Raw genomic sequence first — 17,312 nt, forward strand, 5'->3', positions numbered from 1 at the left:
CAATCTTAGGCAGGAAACTAGAACCACGCAACACTCACCTCGCTATGATGACGGCAAAGCGCGCCGATACACCGGGTGCTCCCATCGAGGTGACATTCTCCGGTGGACCCACCATCTCCGAGCAGCCATCGAGGGGGACCGCCCGCACGGCACGCACCTTGATCCCACTCTCCGGAATGTCGCTCCCGAACTTGGCCGGGAAGTCACGAAACTCCTCCAGCAGCTGCAATATATTGTAGGAACGTATGTTATTTACTTGTACGATAGGTGTAGGTATAGTTGTAAATCAGTATGCGCACGTGCAAATATAAACAGAAAACGGGAACAACATTCGGATTATCGGTATTTGATAAGTTGAAAATCTTTCATTTTACTACCGGAAGGTTCAAGGCTGCCATTGAACGAAACCAACCTGATCTTGCTGATAGACGAGAATATCGCCCCTGGCACTTTTCGTCAGCAGGAAGACCGAGAGCAGTAGGACTAGATGGTAGTTGGTCAGCAGGCTCCTGGCCACGAAGGCAACCATCATCGAGAGGGCCATCGCGAGAGTTGCGCGCTATCACAGAGAGTATTTCAATGTCTTACAAACAGGCCAACACGGATTTCTAATTCCCGGTTCCTAGCATTCGGGTCATGTCACTTGTTTCCTTTATTCGAGTTCTTCGGGACACTTTCACGTTGTACTTCACTTTCTCACACTGGGTTCACACTGTATGCTTCATTGCTTATCAACGTACAAACAGCTGATACGACGACGGGTGGATTGAATTAGCAACGGTGTCGTCTCGGCAGCCGATGATGACGACGCGCTCACCATTCCTGGTGGAATGATGAATGGATGATGAAAGCGTAGATGGTGCAGCAGCAGGACGCTGCGTTCTAGCATGATAGTGACTGCCGGCTGCAGTCTGTTTGGGCCTTTGAATGCTGAAAAAAAAGAAACAGACACGAATGGTTTCAATACAATGGTTTGTAGAAGATAATTTTTGTTTAAATGATTGTACCATGATAAGCACGAAAGCGAGACTCGCTCTCGGTGACCGAACGCAAGGAAGCGACGACTGACCGATGTTGTCGCTTATACGATGAGCGAGTCTCGATTCGTGGGATAAGGTTAGGTAATATTCTATTTACAAAATCTGGGACTGAGACCTTTTCTGTTGTTGGTCGTGATATATGCTTTTGCAGAATAAACATAAAATTTCGTACCTACAACAAGAAAGAAACTCGAAACAACTGATAAGGCTTCGTTGTGGTATGTGTGGATTAAGCTGCGGGGCCGGTTGTTTCGCTGGTGGTTGCAAATATTGAATTATTTTGTTTTTATTTACTTCAGAGGTATGAAATCATCTTTGTACCGTGCCGGACTCGGAGGAGCTTGTGTGATCAATCTATTTAGAGGATTGGATTGTTATGCTATGCTAGTATTAGCCCCGTATAATATTGCCTATGGTGCGTTGTCAACATTTTGAAAATTCTAAGTCGTGTGGAAATTGAAATTGAAAACACGCAAAGTAATGTCATGTATGGATGCTTTTCGAATGGTTCGTGATGCGTTGTGTTGTGTTGTAGAGTACGCGGAGTTCCGAGGGTAGTTATAGACCGGCAATTGAAATATGGGGAACGAACACCCAAACGTAAACAATGGCTTTAAACGCAAATTTCTCGAGAAACAAAACACATCCAAGCAATTTGATAGCGCAAGCTAATGTCGTGGATATACTTGTATGACCCACTATTAAATGCTCATGCTCATAGTTTGCCATTCAAGTGAATCCGCGGCATAACAATGCCAATCGATAAAGGAAGTCTGCTCTATCAGATGCTGGTGTTAGATTGCTTGGATGTGTTTTGATTCTCGAGAAATTGGCGTTCAAAGCCATTATTTACGTTTGGTTGTTCCGCCTATTTCAATTGTTGGTCTAGAGTTTATGAAATCTTCAGGTATACATTAGTCCGTCGGCCACAATCAAATAATTTGAAGAAGACATCACTTGTATTTTTGACGGTGTGAAGCACCACAAAAGGGTGATTGTAGGAGGAGATTGGAACTCTCACCATGCAGGATGGGGAGAAGAGCAATGTGACAGGAAAGGTTGCACACTGATGGTGTTGGGATAGATTCCATGGAGTTTCTTCCAGCAAAAAACAACTCTTTTTTTGTGAGTGTTTGTCAGCTTCAAGCTATAAATATATTTAATTTTAGGATAGGTTCCAGTACCAAACTTAGGATTTAACTTACAATTTTAGTCTCCAATTTCAATGTTATTTTTATCCACAACAGAGTTCACAATTTTAATATATGTATATATATAAGCCTGTAAGTTAGTTTTAAGTGTAATTTTTCATTATTATTATTAGTTCAATAAATTTACCGATTCAATGATAATAGATTACATCCAATTCACTATATAGTCCGATTTGTTTTCCTTTCTCTTATCAGTTTATCATTCTCTTACTCTCTCACAATTTCTCCCGTCATTCCGTTTGACGGATCATGCTTCCCGGAACCACTGCTGGGTGTAGTGGGTCGCGCGTTAGGTACCGTTTGTGTTACTCAGTACGAGGGGCTGTTGCGACGAACATCCTCCCCCCCCCGTGTCGCCATAACTTCCGGTTGGGCGTCACCAGAACTTGCCACGTCCAGCACAGCCAACTTCGTAACAGGTCTCTTCAACATCCCTCCTGATGTCTGCACTTCCGCTCGACGAGTCACTCCATCCTTCCCCGGAATCGTTCGAATTACTCGTCCTCGTAACCACCGATTCCTAACGTTCTCGTCAACCACGAGCACAAGATCTCCTTCCTTGATCGGTTGTACGGCTCGAAACCACTTTGTCCGTCGAATGATGGTTGGTAGGTATTCAACCACCCATCGACGCCAGAAGTTGTCAAGAGTGTGTTTCACCAAGTTCCAACTATTCCTCAACGCCATTCCTGCATCCGTCGGGAACTTCTCCGGTTCTCGCACACCGTTTGAGCTCAGGAGCAAAAAATGATTGGGGGTCAAGGATTCATAATCAGCTGTTTCTAGAGGAACGAATGTAAATGGTCTGGAATTGACCATACTTTCGGCTTCTGTTAGTACCGTAGCGAAAGACTCGTCATCTAACTTCCGCACTACTGGAACCGATCCTAGTGCTGATTTCACGGCGCGAACCATTCTTTCCCAACAGCCCCCCATGTGAGGAGCGGCCGGAGGGTTGAACCTCCACTGTGTGTGAGCGTTAGTGAAAGTACTGCCCAATTCGTTGTTTATCTTGTCGATTTCATCCATCAGCTCTCGGCTTGCTCCCACAAAATTCGTACCGTTGTCGGAGTAAATTACCAGAGGCGCACCCCGTCGTGCTATGAACCTCCTTACAGCCTTCTTGCACGCATCGGTTGATAGACTGGCAACCACCTCGAGGTGAATTGCCCTAATAGTTAGACAGGTGAAAAGGCAGACCCATCGTTTCGCCACGGTTCTTCCAACTTTCACCAAATATGGGCCGAAGAGGTCTACGCCCACATAGGTGAAGGTTCGTACAAAGGGTTCCAATCGTACCGCTGGTAATGGCCCCATTTTTAGAGTAACCGGTATCGCTTTGTGTATGCGGCACCACATAAGCGTTTCCTGGATAACCGTATCTCTACTCGCAGCCGAGGCACATAAAACTTCTGTCGCATCTCGTTGACTATGGTTTCGTCATTTGCGTGACCATATTTCCGGTGATAGTAATCCAACAGCAACACCGTAATGCGATGGTTTCTTGGTAGGATGATGGGAAACTTCGTATCGTAGGATAGAACCTGCGCTTCTGCAGCCCGACTGCCTACTCGTAACACCCCGTACTCGTCAGCGAATGGAGACAGCTTCACAAGATGGCTTGATGTTCCTAACTGCTTCCCACGTGTATTATTTTCTTCTCGATTCTTCTTCAAGATCGCTACTTCATCCGGAAATGCCTCAGATTGCGCACTCGACCATAACGTTCTTTCTGCCTTCTGCAAATCTACACTGGTGATCCCTACAGTATCCGTAGATCTACTTCTCGAGGGATGCAGACTAGAGACGAAATGGTGAACATATGCTGTAGAACGCAACAGTCGTTCGAATTTCGAAAATCTGTCAGCGTCTATCACCAGTTGTCTGACCAGATGGCTGCATACGAACGCCTCCCGTAATTCCTTGTCACTTTCATCTGTGTCTTCTTCTGGAGCCACCGTCCATTCTGTTTCGACGTTGTACAGGATGTCAGGCCCCTGAAACTAGCGACTGTCAACATTGCAAGCGGGACCTTTACCCCACTTGGTGGCCTCGTCAGCCACATTGACCTTAGTCGAAATCCACTGCCATTCGTCAACGCTCGACAGGTTCAGTATTTCGTTAACCCTGAAGGCAACGAACTGGCGATATCGTCGAACATCCGATTTGATCCACGAACAGACGGTCGATGAGTCACTCCAAAAGCAGGTTTTCCGTATCTTCAACGAATGATTTTGCTCAATAGTTCTCCGCAAACGAGCTCCCAGCAACGCTGCCATCAATTCTAGCCGTGGTATCGACAGTCCTCGAAGTGGTGCCACTTTCATCTTCGACGAGACTAAAGCGACTCTGATACGACTGTTGTCTATTATGCGGAAGTATCCAACCGCTGCAAAGGCTTGTTCGTTAGCGTCCACAAACACGTGAATCTCCAGAGATTTGAAACTATCCGGATCGTAGTTCGGAAAGTAGCAACGAGGAATATGCAGTCCTTCAAGCTTCTTGAGTACCTCTATCCAATCCATCCAGCGCGTAGCGATCTCCATTGGAATCCTGTCGTCCCAATCCGTGTCCGTCCGCCATACTTCTTGAATTAGGATTTTCCTGTGGATTACAAATGATGGCACCAATCCCAAAGGGTCAAATATACTCATGACGAGTCGTAGCATCTGCCGTTTTGTGGGAATCGTAGTACCGTCTACCAGCTTTCGCACTTTCTCACCAAATTGCAGCGAAAATACGAAGACGTCCTCTTCTTGCAACCACGCCATTCCCAGCACTCGCTCGAATCTAACCTCCTTATCCGGTAACACGACTTTCGGTTTCTTCAGGTTCTCCTCTCCTAACTTGCTCAGTACGGTCCTGTTGCTTGACATCCAATTTCGGATATGGAATCCAGCTCTTCTGTGCACTTCGATCACTTCCTTGGCAACCTCGAACGCTTCTTCCGCTGTATCGAAACTGTCCACGTAGTCATCCACATAGTGTCTCTTCTTCACTGCCGCTGCTCCTCTTGGTAGCTCCAGTTCGTGCTCTGATGCGTTCATATTCTTAATGTACTGCGAGTGCGTTGGGGAGCAGGCCGCTCCGAATATTGCTACATCGGAGACCAAGATGCTCATCGGTACCTCGGGGGAGTCCCTGTAGGGGAACAGCAAAGCGCTGCCGTCCTGTTTTCTAATCAACATTTGCAGGAACACCTCCTTGACGTCTGCTGATACTGCGACTTGGCGTTCCCGGTACGGAAACATTACGGACAATAACGGCGTCAAAAGATCCGGACCTTTGAGCAGCATTGAGTTCAACGATACGCCTTCCACCTTCGCTGCTGCGGTTGACCACCACTCCAATCGGCAAGAACCATGTGCGCCGCAGGTCGAATTCTTCGAGTTCCTCCTTCGTTGCTTCGCGTATGTAGCCCTTGGCTTTGAAGTCGGATATTTGTCGACGGACGCTGTCGTACAGGTCTGGATTCCGTGCCAAACGTTTTTCAAGACACTTGAAGCGTCGTTCAGCCATAGACCTGCTGTCTGGAAACTCTACATAGTCATGCTTCCAGAGCAGGCCTGTTTCGTACTTCCCACAGTCTAACCGTCTCGTAGTTTCTTCTAGAATCTTGTAAGCGCGTTGTTCTTCTACTCCTTTCACGGCTGGCACAACCGCTACACCAAGACTCTCGATGTCGAAGAAATGCCGAACGTACTCGTGAAGATCAGCGTTTATCGATTCAGTATTCATATGAAGTTGTCTATGCAACATATTAGCTTGTGACTGCCGCAGACTGCCGCATACTGCCCAGCCAATCCTGGTCTTCGTTGCAATCGGCTCCTTCGACTTGCCCTGCCGCAGTTTCAGTGTAGCTAGCAGATGAGCATTACTCAGTCCAATGAGTATTCCTGGCGCAGCGGATTCGAAACTCTTCACCGGAAGGTTGCTAAGATGAACGAACCGTGTTGCGAGTTCTTCAAAATCCACGGTTTGTCGTGGTAGTCCGAGATTCTCGACAGTGTATGCCTCGGATAGATTGAACCGTTTGCTTTCACCCGTTTCTGAAATCTCCATTGTGACGACTTCTGTTCCAGTTATCTTCTTGTTGACGCCTCCAGTTCATTGAAAGTGCAAAGTCTCCACATCTCCGTAGGCTCCAAGAGCGTCTGCGATTGACCGCTCTACAAGTGTCACTGACGATCCGTCGTCGAGGAATGCGTAGGTGTCAAGTTGGCCTTTTTGTCCGAACCTCTCCTTTGCAAAGCCAACGTGCATGTGAAGTGAGGCATCGTGCACACATCTTGTTTGCTTTTACTGCCTTCCATCTGCCATCTAAGTCTAGATTTTTGAATGCCGTGCAAATTTCAATCTCGTGACTGTCTATTTGCAAACTGAACATGATTTGCCGTAACGCGTACCAGCATCTCTTGATTTCTGCATTGTTTCACTGGATCCACTATTCTTTGCATCCTCACGACGCTTCCCCTTCCGTTGATCCGTTGACATGTGCGTGTTCACGAACGATCTCTCTTTCGGCTTACTCCGTTCTTCTTTCGCAACCTTCTGAGAACAGCTCACAAGCTGTGTTACACCGCTCGCTGCTGAAGATATCTATGCCATGTAGTCGCTGAAGACACTCAAATCTACCACTGGAGCCTGCTCTTGGTAAAGTGCCCAACTAAACTTCGCCGTTGCTGGCAACTTGTCAACCAGTTCTTGCAGAAGAATTGGATTCGACAGATGTCTTTCCAACCCGACAGCTTTTAAATGCCCGCAGAGATTTTGCACCACAAGTCCAAAACTCACAAGCGTTTCCAACCGATCCGCCTTTGGTGATGGAGTTCCTCGAACCATCGCAATCATGTTATTGACGATTTGTTCCGGTCGTCCGTACAACTGCTGTAAGGTCGACATAATCTGGTGTACTGTTGACGGATGGAGTAAGAAACTGCTGACTGCTTCCTTGGCAGAACCCCTGAGGGTACGTTGCAACCGCAGAAGGTTTTCCGCGTTGGAGTAACCGCAAATCTCCGTCGAATGTTGGTAGCTGCTTATGAAAAGCGGCCAATCTACCGGATCCCCAGTGAAGACTGGTAGCTCCTTAGTCTACTTGTCTAGCTGCTAACTGCTGATTAGATGGTCCGAAATTCCCGAATGCGTTATTTGATGCAAAACCCCGATTTGGAACCAACTGCGGGTGAATTTGTGGAACCCCTGATTCCCCGAAGTTCTCCCGTTGTCTACTAGGTGGAACTTCATTGTCCAAAAGTGAGGGAGGAGGTGGATAAGGATGACTAGAATGCTGATTGTTTCCTGACAAGCTATTTACATGAGAGTTTTCGGTTCTATTGTTTGAGAGACCTACTGGCGAAGGATTACAATCACTTACCAACGGTTGCCATTCGTTGCCTACCAAGTTAACGTCTTGTTGTACTTCCTGAACTTCGTCGCGCAGCGCCCAATAGTCCTTCTCCGCTTGCTTCCGCAATCGTACTGCTTCAAATTCTCGTTGTTTTGCGGCATCTAGTTCAGACTGCCACCTTTGTTCCATTCCTCGTAACAGCTAATCTCGTTCTCCAGTTCTGCGACCTGGTGGTGCAGTGCTTCGCAATCCTTATTACGCTGCTCGAGCTGCTTACGCAAATCTACCTCCGAAGTACGCAGCCGCTCTATGTCTCCACCATTCCTTTTGTCCAGGAATTTGATCATATCCTGGAGTGCTGCTTGTTGAAGATTGTGACGACTTTCTTGCTGGATACGTAAACCTGCCTCCGATTTCCGTATCCGCTCTATTTCCTCGCCGTGTTGCGTTTCCAAGAGCTTGATCTGGGACTGCAAACCTTCTTCCGATTCACGAATCCGTTTCAATTCGCTGAAGTACTGCAACTCCAATGCCTTGATCTTGTTCACCAGCTCTACCTCTCGTTTACGCCTCGTGTCGATGTCCAATTCGTGTTTCGACATCAGATCCTTGAATATTCGGTTTTCAGCTTCTGGTCGTTCCAGCTTTAGTGCGTTCTGCTTGCGTAGCTCACCAGTTTCAACGCTCCATCGTTTGTAACAGTGGACATTTGACTTCCGAACCGCTCCAGTGCTCGAAGCAGCTGGTGCTACTTCTTCAACCTTCAGAAACTTTGCATACGGTTGGAGATCCACGAGGGACAAATCGGGCGGGTTCTTGATCTGATCCGGCTTGATTACGGAAGAGCCAACTACATCCTCAAGAGAATCCTCAGGTTCATCGATTGAAATGCTTCCCAAGGTCCGCGGGATTGATTCGACCTCTAATCCCGTACCTGTCCTGTCATCACCGAAGGCTTGAGAAACAACGGGTGCAGTTGTCTTCAACGGCGTTGAAGAGGGATGTACTGCCTGCGTTTTACCCGGACATGCATCTGCCAGTTGATCAGCATTCGCAGACGTTGACTCAGGTGTCTTTACAACGACAACCTTGCCGGAACTCTCGACTACGTCGGTCTGCTTTACCCAATCTTCTGTTCGCTTCGCACTCCTCTGACTGCTCCGCATACTGCGTACACTTCTTGCCTCGTCGTCATCTTGCCGGTTCAGCAACTCATGCTTCCGAGGATATACTGTTTCCCTTGCTCCAGCTTTTCCCGAAGTTCTCGTTCGACCAAAGCTCGTTCCTTTTCGATCCGCTCTCGGTTCAAATCCTCCAGCAATTTCTGCTCTTCGTCCAGGCGCTGCATTTCACGATCCAGTCTAGCTTTTCGAACACTGGAGGTGTCCGAAATCCCACTAATTAGACTCAGTGTTGGTCCGCGAACATTCGACACACAAGTCTCACATGAGAAACTGGCTGTACGTACCACTTCCGTGTTGACGTTGGCGCATGTAAAGTGGTACCAGCGATTACAAGTCTGACACTGTACCATGTACCGCTCTGCGTTGATCGCCATCACCTTTTGTGAGGTTATTTTTTGTCTGTTGGATGGCCCTCGTCCGTGAGCGGGTTTGCCGAACAATCGACTGTAGACTCATCATGGTTCCCATACCGGGAATCGAACCCGGGCCTTCTGGGTGTTACTCAGTACGAGGGGCTGTTGCGGCGAACAGATGGATTTAATAAAAAGCTACAATTTCCTTATCCTCAATGATGGTTTGAGCACGTACGTCCCAGTTTAATTAGACAGGAGACCATCGGCAATAGACATCTCTATGTGCTCACCCGAGCTATATGGAGACGTAGAATGGCATGTTCTAGGGTTCGGAATATGCAGTCACCATTTGGGAATCCAGATGACCATAGAGAGGACACCTCGACAATCAGAACGACGATGGATTTACACCAAAAAAAAAAAAAAACAAATAAACGAGCACCTGACAAAACTGGAAGCAACGGAAATAGGAAACTTGAAGGATCTTAGCTCACAAGTCCGGAAGGCTCAAAAACAGTAGGAAACCAAGGGGGGAGGTGGCTGTCAAATACGAACAATCGTCGCCTACCTCGCATAACTGGTTCCAAACGTAAACAAACCATAAGAAACCTACAGCGTTTGTTTACGTTTGGAACCAGTTTCATACAAGAATGATCAGTAGGCTGATTTGACAGCACGTCCCCCCCACCCCAGAAGGAAACGGGACCACCACTCACCGGAATATTGGTGGACTCCCGTTGTGACGGCGAGAAGCCCCCCAATGCTACGGCGATGTAAGGTAAACCCCTGACGTGGCCACAAGTTATCCACCGGGCTCGTTTGACGTCCGTCGTGATGACGGCCCGAAAAAGAAAACCAGAAGGAGTAGATAAAAACAGGCCACTGACAAGGCCTATACCAACAGCAGCGTTTGACAGTAGGCAGCATGTCCCGGGCTCAAATCGTTTGTTTTGCTGTGCTGGGCCCGCTGTCATAATATAACATGTTGCCTACGCGCCTGCCACTGGGCTGGATAAAAACCTAAGAGAAGAGGTGACAATACGGGGGCGAAAATGAACCACTTTTCTATCAAACGTGAACCAGCTACTGATTGGCCGATTTCATGTGCGTAAGATAGAGATAGAGATAAAAGAGTAAGAAGCCAATTGTCACCTCTTCCTCTTAGATAAAAACACAAGTCATTTCCATCAAGTTTAATATTGCTCACGTGAAATTTTGGTGAATTTAAAATTAGTTTATTGCTTAAAATAAATAGTTACTATAATAATAAAACTTACTTACAACTAAAAGCTACAAAAGTGAGAAAAACTTAGATTTATAGCGAATAAGTTAATTTAAGTGGAGCTGCTAAAGGAAACGGTGACAACAACTTCTTTAGAAATTTTCATCGCGAGATCCCCTGAAAATGAGTCAGGTTAATGATGGAGATAAGCCACAGGATGAGTCCAATTGCGTGGCCTGTGAGCACCTGGACAACATCGAAAATATGGTGGCCTGCTGTGACTCTTCCGGTTCCTGGTACCACTTCAGCTGTGCGGAGGTCGATGAAGGCGTATCGAATCAACCGTGGAAGTGCACCTCTTGTGGCACCCTCAACCAAACTCCAATGACGTTGGAAGATGTCGAAGAGGAACGTTTGAAGCAAAAGACGCTGGTAGTTCCATCCAACGGAGGAAAATGGTCGAGGGCTTCAGATTTTAACAAACCGACTACCAGAAGGAGTAAGAAGTTGGCAACGAAAGACTCAGTAAGTGTTACCTCTAGTGTTAGAAGTAGGGCACTCGAGATAGAAATGCAAATGTTGGAGGAGCAAAAGCGGATAAAAGAGCAGGAACTGAAAGAGATGAAGCAAAGTAAGTTAAAGTTAGAGAAGCAATTGAGGGATCGCGAGTTGGAATTAGAAGCCGAAAAGTTGGCAGAAGATACAGCTTTCCAGGAGAAACAGCTCGCGGATGAAGAAAAGTTCCGTAAAGCCCGACAAGAAATGAGGCAGCAGTTGCTTGAGAAGAAGAAAAGTCTTGTTCGACAGTTGTCACAGCACGGTAGTCAAGCTTCGAGCGTTTGTCAAAGTGAGACGGCGAAATCTGTTGAGAAGGTGGTTGCAGAAATCCAGCAAACAGACAGAGGGAGACAACAAAAAGAAGTCCACGTCAGCAGCCAAGGATTCTCGAAAAAGACCGAAAGGTCAACAGCTACGCGTGGATTCTCCCAGGATGAAAATCTGATTCGGTTACAACGCTGCCTGAAGAGTTCTGCATTGGAAATGGTGCGCAGCAGACTTCTTTCTCCGAATAGCGTTCCTCATGTTATCGAGACTTTGCAGTCACGCTATGGTCGGCCAGAAACTTTGATTAAGGCACTCACCGGGAAAATCCGTCATCTTCCTCCTCCAAGAATGGACAACTTGGAAAGCATAGTCGACTTCGGTATGGCGGTTGACAATCTGGTGGAACACCTGAAGAATGCAAACCAACAGCCACATCTGACGAATCCGTCGCTGGTTCACGATCTTGTAGGAAAGCTTCCTGTCGATTATCGGTTGAAGAGGTAGTGGTAGAGGAAGTGAATCTTGGAAAGTTTGGATTGTTCATGTCTTCGTTGGTGGAGCTAGCGTTCGAAGTGATGGATGACACACCGACTGGAAAGTCAACCAAGCTCATTCAGAGTATCCTTCGACTGGGCCGACTTCGTCGAACAGCAACTCAACCACACCAACAAAGCAGCCGATAAAGATCTGTGCATATTGCAAGATGGATGGTCACAGGGTAATGGACTGTTTCAAGATCAAGTCGTTGAATATCGATGAGCGGTTCAAGGTTGTCAGTCAGAACTCGCTGTGTCGAACTTGCTTGAACCAACACGGGAAATGGCCGTGTAAAACCTGGCGAGGGTGCGGAATAGAAGGTTATCGTTTGCGTCATCATACACTGTTGCATTCGGCCACACCATCCGTACCGACAGTAGTCTCTACGAGCCATTCGGAGCAACAGACCAACGGTAGTCCCTTTTTCCGGATTCTACCAGTAACGCTATATGGAGACAAATGTAAGCTGAACGTGTATGCATTCGTGGATGAAGGTTCGCAGCTGACACTATTGGATGAGCTGAGCAGTTGGGAATGACTGGGCCGATTGAAACGTTGAATCTACAATGGACCGTGAATATTACACAATCCAGGCGGATTCGGATGGAGAGTTCGGGTTGTGAGATGGCGAAACGCTATAAGTTATTCGACGCACGTACCGTAGCTAGCCTTCGACTACCGACGCAATCGTTGCACTACCACAACTTAGCAACAAGTTTTCCGCATTTACGAAGTTTGCCAATCAGCGATTACGAAAACGTAACACCGAAGCTCTTGATTGGTCTTGACAACCTGAAACTGACGGTTTCGTTGAAGATTCGGGAAGGAGGTTGGGGCTAACCTATGGCAGCCAAGTGTCGTCTTGGCTGGAGTATCTACGGCTGTTCACAGACAGTTTCGGAACCATTCACCTGTGGGTTTCACGTTGGAGGATGGACTAACCCAGAGCCAGACTTGAACTAGCTAGTCCACGATTACATAACGCTGGACAACTCGGGCGTAGCACCTCCGCTAACTCCGCTCGAATCAGAGAAGGATAAACGAGCCCGTATGCTACTTCAATCGACGACTAGCAGGATTGGCAACCGATTCGAGACTGGTCTTCTATGGAAGTGGGATGATATCCAGTTTCCAAATAGCTACGGGATGGTGTACCGACGCTTGCGCTCGCTAGAGAAACGACTCAGTAAAGAACCTCATCTTTACGACTGCGTGCGTCAACACCCTTTGCAGAAAAGGCCTGGATAAGAAAACGTGAAGCACGAGTTGAATTCAATAGAACGTTTAGCATCGAGAATCTGATAAGATTCAAGAAGGAATCAGCTATTTTCCAGCGTCATAAGAACAAGGAAAAGCAACGCAAACTAAAAAAAATCGTAGATCAAATCAATCCCTATCCCAGCTCACAGGAGCTGTGGCGGCTAGGAAAGCTAACTGGCAAACGATTTCACCGAGGGACTTCGGATGTTAATCTAAGTGCATAAATGAGGGTACCGACCACTTTTCAGTACAGACTGAAATTTGTTTTGCCGATATTCCGACAGCCGAACAGAATTGAACAGAAGTTGAAATTAAGCGATCAATGGCCCGATCCGACAATACTAATCAAATACGCACTCTTTTGCCTAGCCTAGGAAATACCTCAAGTCCCTTCACCCATCAAGTGAGCTAGCGATCAGAAGTGACGTAATCGTGCAGCAATTTATTGAAAATGGCCGAATTTTAGCAAAAATGTAAATGATATTGATGCTCTCCTGAAAATTTCCTTCAAAACTCGCTCACTTGGAATGCTTCCAGATTTTTTTTAAAGTTAGCTGCAGCATTTATTTGGAACTATTCTTTGAATTCCTTTGGAACTCTCTCTAGAATGTCCTTGAAACTGCCCTGAGAATTGGATTCCTGGGGAATTCGTCACACTATTCCCTTGGCCATATTTTCTGAATTCTCATGGAATTCATCTCCAATTTTCCATCAAATATTACACTGAAGCAAGATATCAAAACGTCTTTGGAATTTTGCCTTGCACTTTGTAGAAATTACCTCAGAACTTCCCCCGTCATTTTCTAGGAATCCTCAACGGAATTATCACAAACATTTGAAAGTATATCTAATCACAATTTTAAAATTCTTTGGGAAATGTATTAATCCAGATGCTGAATCCTGAAAATTCTTTCTTTATCTAAACCAACCTTGATCTTTATTATCTAATCTGAAAACTTGAAAATCTGGAATCATAAAGTCTCTCAGTCTTAGATTCAAGAAAATGTCTTCAAAATTAATAGTATGCAAATAAATTTTCTGTAAACCCAAAATCGTCAAGGTTTATGTTGGTCCGTAATCTTGAAATTATTTATTGGTTTGCGTTGTCAAAATTTGTTCACTGGATCTCTTTTATTTAATTTCCAAAATAAATTCTTGCCGGGGCAAATTGGAATCTGCTGACATAGTTGACAGCAGCACTGATATCTGGTCGCGACGCAAGTGCCAGGTTCTTCCTGCATGCAAACTTAAGATTCGGTTCCAACGGGGTTGCCACCGGTTTACATTCGACCATACCAAATCGCTAAAGAAGCTCCCCAATGTATTTTGGCTGGCTTATTTTCATAACACCTCCGCTCGAACCTCGATCGACCTTCAACCCCAGGAAGTGCTTCAGCTCTCCCATGTCCACCATCTCGAAATGCCTTGACATCTGGGATTTGATGGCTGTCACCAGACCCATCCGGTTGGATATAAGGATAATATCATCCACGTACAGCAGCAGGTAGATAGCAAATCCTTTCTCCTTCTTCCAGTACAAACAGCTATCCACATTGGATTGCTTGAATCCGAGGTTGAGGACGAACGAATGGAATTGTTCGTTTCAACTTCTAGGTGCCTGCTTCAGGCCATACAAAGATCTCTTGAGGCGACAAACGAGCCGTGGGTTCACGCTCTCAAAGCCCTCAGGCTGTCGCATATATTGGGCTTATTACGGATGTCACTTCACGGTGAAAACTTGTCACTTGTCGTCACGGTGAAGTGATTCCCATTTGATTTGTACGGTAATCGCGGCTCTTATTCTGAGTATCACTTGCTTATCACCGTGTAGTGACACCCGTAATAAGGCCCTATATCTCCTCTGTTAGCACACCATTGAGGACCCCTACTTGTTCGCCACCGAAAGCAGCGTTCTCACTGTGGTTATTTTGGCTACATGTGCATACGTCTTGTCGAACTCAAACCCCTTCCGCTGCGAATAGCCTTTCGCCACCAGTCGAGCCTTGTAGCGATCTACATTTCCAGCATCATCACGCTTCACCTTGAAGACCCACTTGCAATCTACGATGTTCTTTCCTGCCGGTTTCGGAACGAGCTCCCATGTTTCGGTCCTCTGTAGCGATTCCAGTTTACTGTTGATTGCAGCCTTCCAATGGATCCAATCTCTCCGCTTTTGTAAACCATCTATGGTTGACGGTAGGTCCTCCACGAATGCCTCCGCATTCAATGCGAACGCCATCACCATGTCGTTCGTTGTTCGTACATTCTCGGCGGGGAGTTTGCGTTCCCGTCCGCTTTGCCTCGTGGACGTTTCTGCAGAGCACTTGTCTACTCCTGATTGCGGAGGGAGCGCGCCGGTAGCTTCCTCTTCCTCCGCTGTATCTTCAGACTCACTTTCTTCGGATGACTCCTCCTCAGTTGGATCAGTCTGCACAGACAAGTGTCCGCCTTCACATCGGACTCGTCTTCTGCGTCCAATTCGTAAATTACCTTCACTGGATCTGGTTTTCGCTCCGGTTTCCGTTCCTCGTCAAACACAACGTCACGGGATGTGAAAATCGTCTTCTTTCTAGGGTCCCAGATCCTGTATCCATTCGTCGTGTATCCCACCATTGGGTCCAATTTGCCACGTTTTTCCTTCGACACCCAGGTAAATGTCGTTGAACCGAACACACGCATTTTATCCACGTTCGGTTTTTTGCCGTACCAAATTTCAAAAGGAATTTTTCTTTCTTCCAGAGCAGACGTCGGGCTTCGATTCAAAATGTATGTAGCAGCTAGGACAGCTTCACCCACATCGATTTCGGCAAACCAGCATCTTGCAGGATGGACCGTGATTTATCCAACAAGGTGCGATTTAATCGTTCCGCCACCCCATTCTACTGCGGACTGTACGGAGCAGTTGTCTCCATGCGAATCCCTTTAGTTCGACAAAACTTCCTGAACGAGTTGCTGGTATACTCCACGCCATTGTCACACCGCAGCCTCACCACCTTCGCACCGAAAAATGCCGTTACTTGCGCACAGTACTGCTCGAACTTCTCCTGAACCTCGTCTTTCGATGCCAGCAAAAAGACCGCCGTGAAGTGACTATAATCATCCATAAACGAGACATAGAAACGTTTCCCGTTCCACGTGGTTGGAGTAAACGGTCCACACACGTCGGAGTGGATGAGTTCCAACGGCCGAGATGAACGCCGCTCTACCGTTTCTTCAAACGGCTGCCTCGTCTGCTTACCTTTTAAACATACTTCGCAAATCCATCGATTAGGCCAGTCCCGGATCATCGTATCCGTTTCGATCATCCCATGCTTCCAGAGGTTCTTCATGTTTGCTTCTCCTAAATGGCCGTACCTTCGATGCCACAACTCGAAAACTTCGTGCTTCGACGTCATAGCACTCGCACTCGACTCCACACTACCACGAAGGCAAATGTCTAGGGCATATAGTTGACCAGCTCGACGTCCCACACACACAGTTCGATCATTCTTCTCAATGGCCACTTTTCCTCCAGCAATCTTCACCATCATTCGTCAAGCTGACGTACGGAGATTCGGTACCAGCAGATTCTGCCACAGCAATGGTAACTTTCCTCGTCAGCGGGTGTAGTTCTTCAAATAAATGCTTGTCCTTCAGCATATGGTCTGTTGTACCCGAATCCAGAAACCATTCTACTCGCATATTGGGCATCACATTAGTCGTCGAATAAGCACCGTTGCCCGTAGCAGCGATGAACGACACCTCATTTTCCCAACTGACATTTGCATTTCCCTTCTGCTTGTGTTTGGCTCTCCCGTTCGGTTTGAGATTCCTTTCGCGTTCCATCGCATTGATTAGCACGTTTTGCAGACTCGTCCATCAACCGCTTCTTGACGTACTCCAGGGTCAATTGGTCAGGTTGGATAATTTCCAAAGCCGTGATTAACGTAGGCGAAGGCTCCTGGAGCTGCTTCTTCAAGTACAGCTTCCCGGCGATCCCAACCCGCTCGAACGCGTTCTTCAAAACGTCCCAAGTTTCCTTCGCCGTCCATTTGTCCTTCACGTAGTCCAGTTGGTCCTCTGCTATTCGGTTGATGAGCAAATTTTTGCACTTCCGGTCTCTGGCCATGCGTTCTTCGAGTTTCTTCTTCTTCTCCGCCTTGACTGCCGCTGTGTCCGCTTGGAGCTCCCTTGCGTACTGCTCGTCTTCGATGGCCTTCTCCAGACAGTCCAACAAATCTTTGTCCTCCATTAGAACCGTAACTCGGAACCTTCCAGTCACCGAAATTGATTCCATCGAACAGCCACAACTTTTCTTCACCCATTTCCGCGAACAAACGAAACGAAACTT

At 46.9% G+C, this 17,312-nt stretch overlaps 2 protein-coding genes across 4 annotated transcripts in view; one reads left to right on the top strand and one right to left on the bottom strand.

Annotated features, from left to right (window-relative positions):
* The window catches only part of LOC135698958 (serine proteinase stubble), a 667,696-nt gene that overhangs the window by 376,934 nt on the left and 273,450 nt on the right, over nucleotides 1–17,312 (top strand). The gene's annotated exons all lie outside the window — the stretch shown is intronic.
* gzl (godzilla E3 ubiquitin protein ligase) overlaps nucleotides 1–17,312 on the bottom strand; it is a 61,842-nt gene that overhangs the window by 22,931 nt on the left and 21,599 nt on the right. For 2 of the 3 annotated variants that reach the window (XM_065219121.1, XM_065219123.1), the window contains exons 2-3: nucleotides 413–930; nucleotides 39–223 (exon numbers count right to left, since the gene is read on the bottom strand). In XM_065219121.1, coding sequence (XP_065075193.1) covers nucleotides 39–223; nucleotides 413–544 — 317 coding nt within the window. In that variant the 5' untranslated portion in view covers nucleotides 545–930. Of the gene's footprint in view, nucleotides 1–38; nucleotides 224–412; nucleotides 931–1,007; nucleotides 1,029–17,312 lie in introns of those variants that run through there. The other variant, XM_065219122.1, reaches the window with a different exon arrangement.

This window comes from Ochlerotatus camptorhynchus, unplaced genomic scaffold (assembly GCF_037179485.1).
Source record: "Ochlerotatus camptorhynchus isolate MF236.1 unplaced genomic scaffold, CSIRO-AGI_Acam_v1.1 ptg000099l, whole genome shotgun sequence".
Classification (NCBI taxonomy): Eukaryota; Metazoa; Arthropoda; class Insecta; order Diptera; family Culicidae; genus Ochlerotatus; species Ochlerotatus camptorhynchus.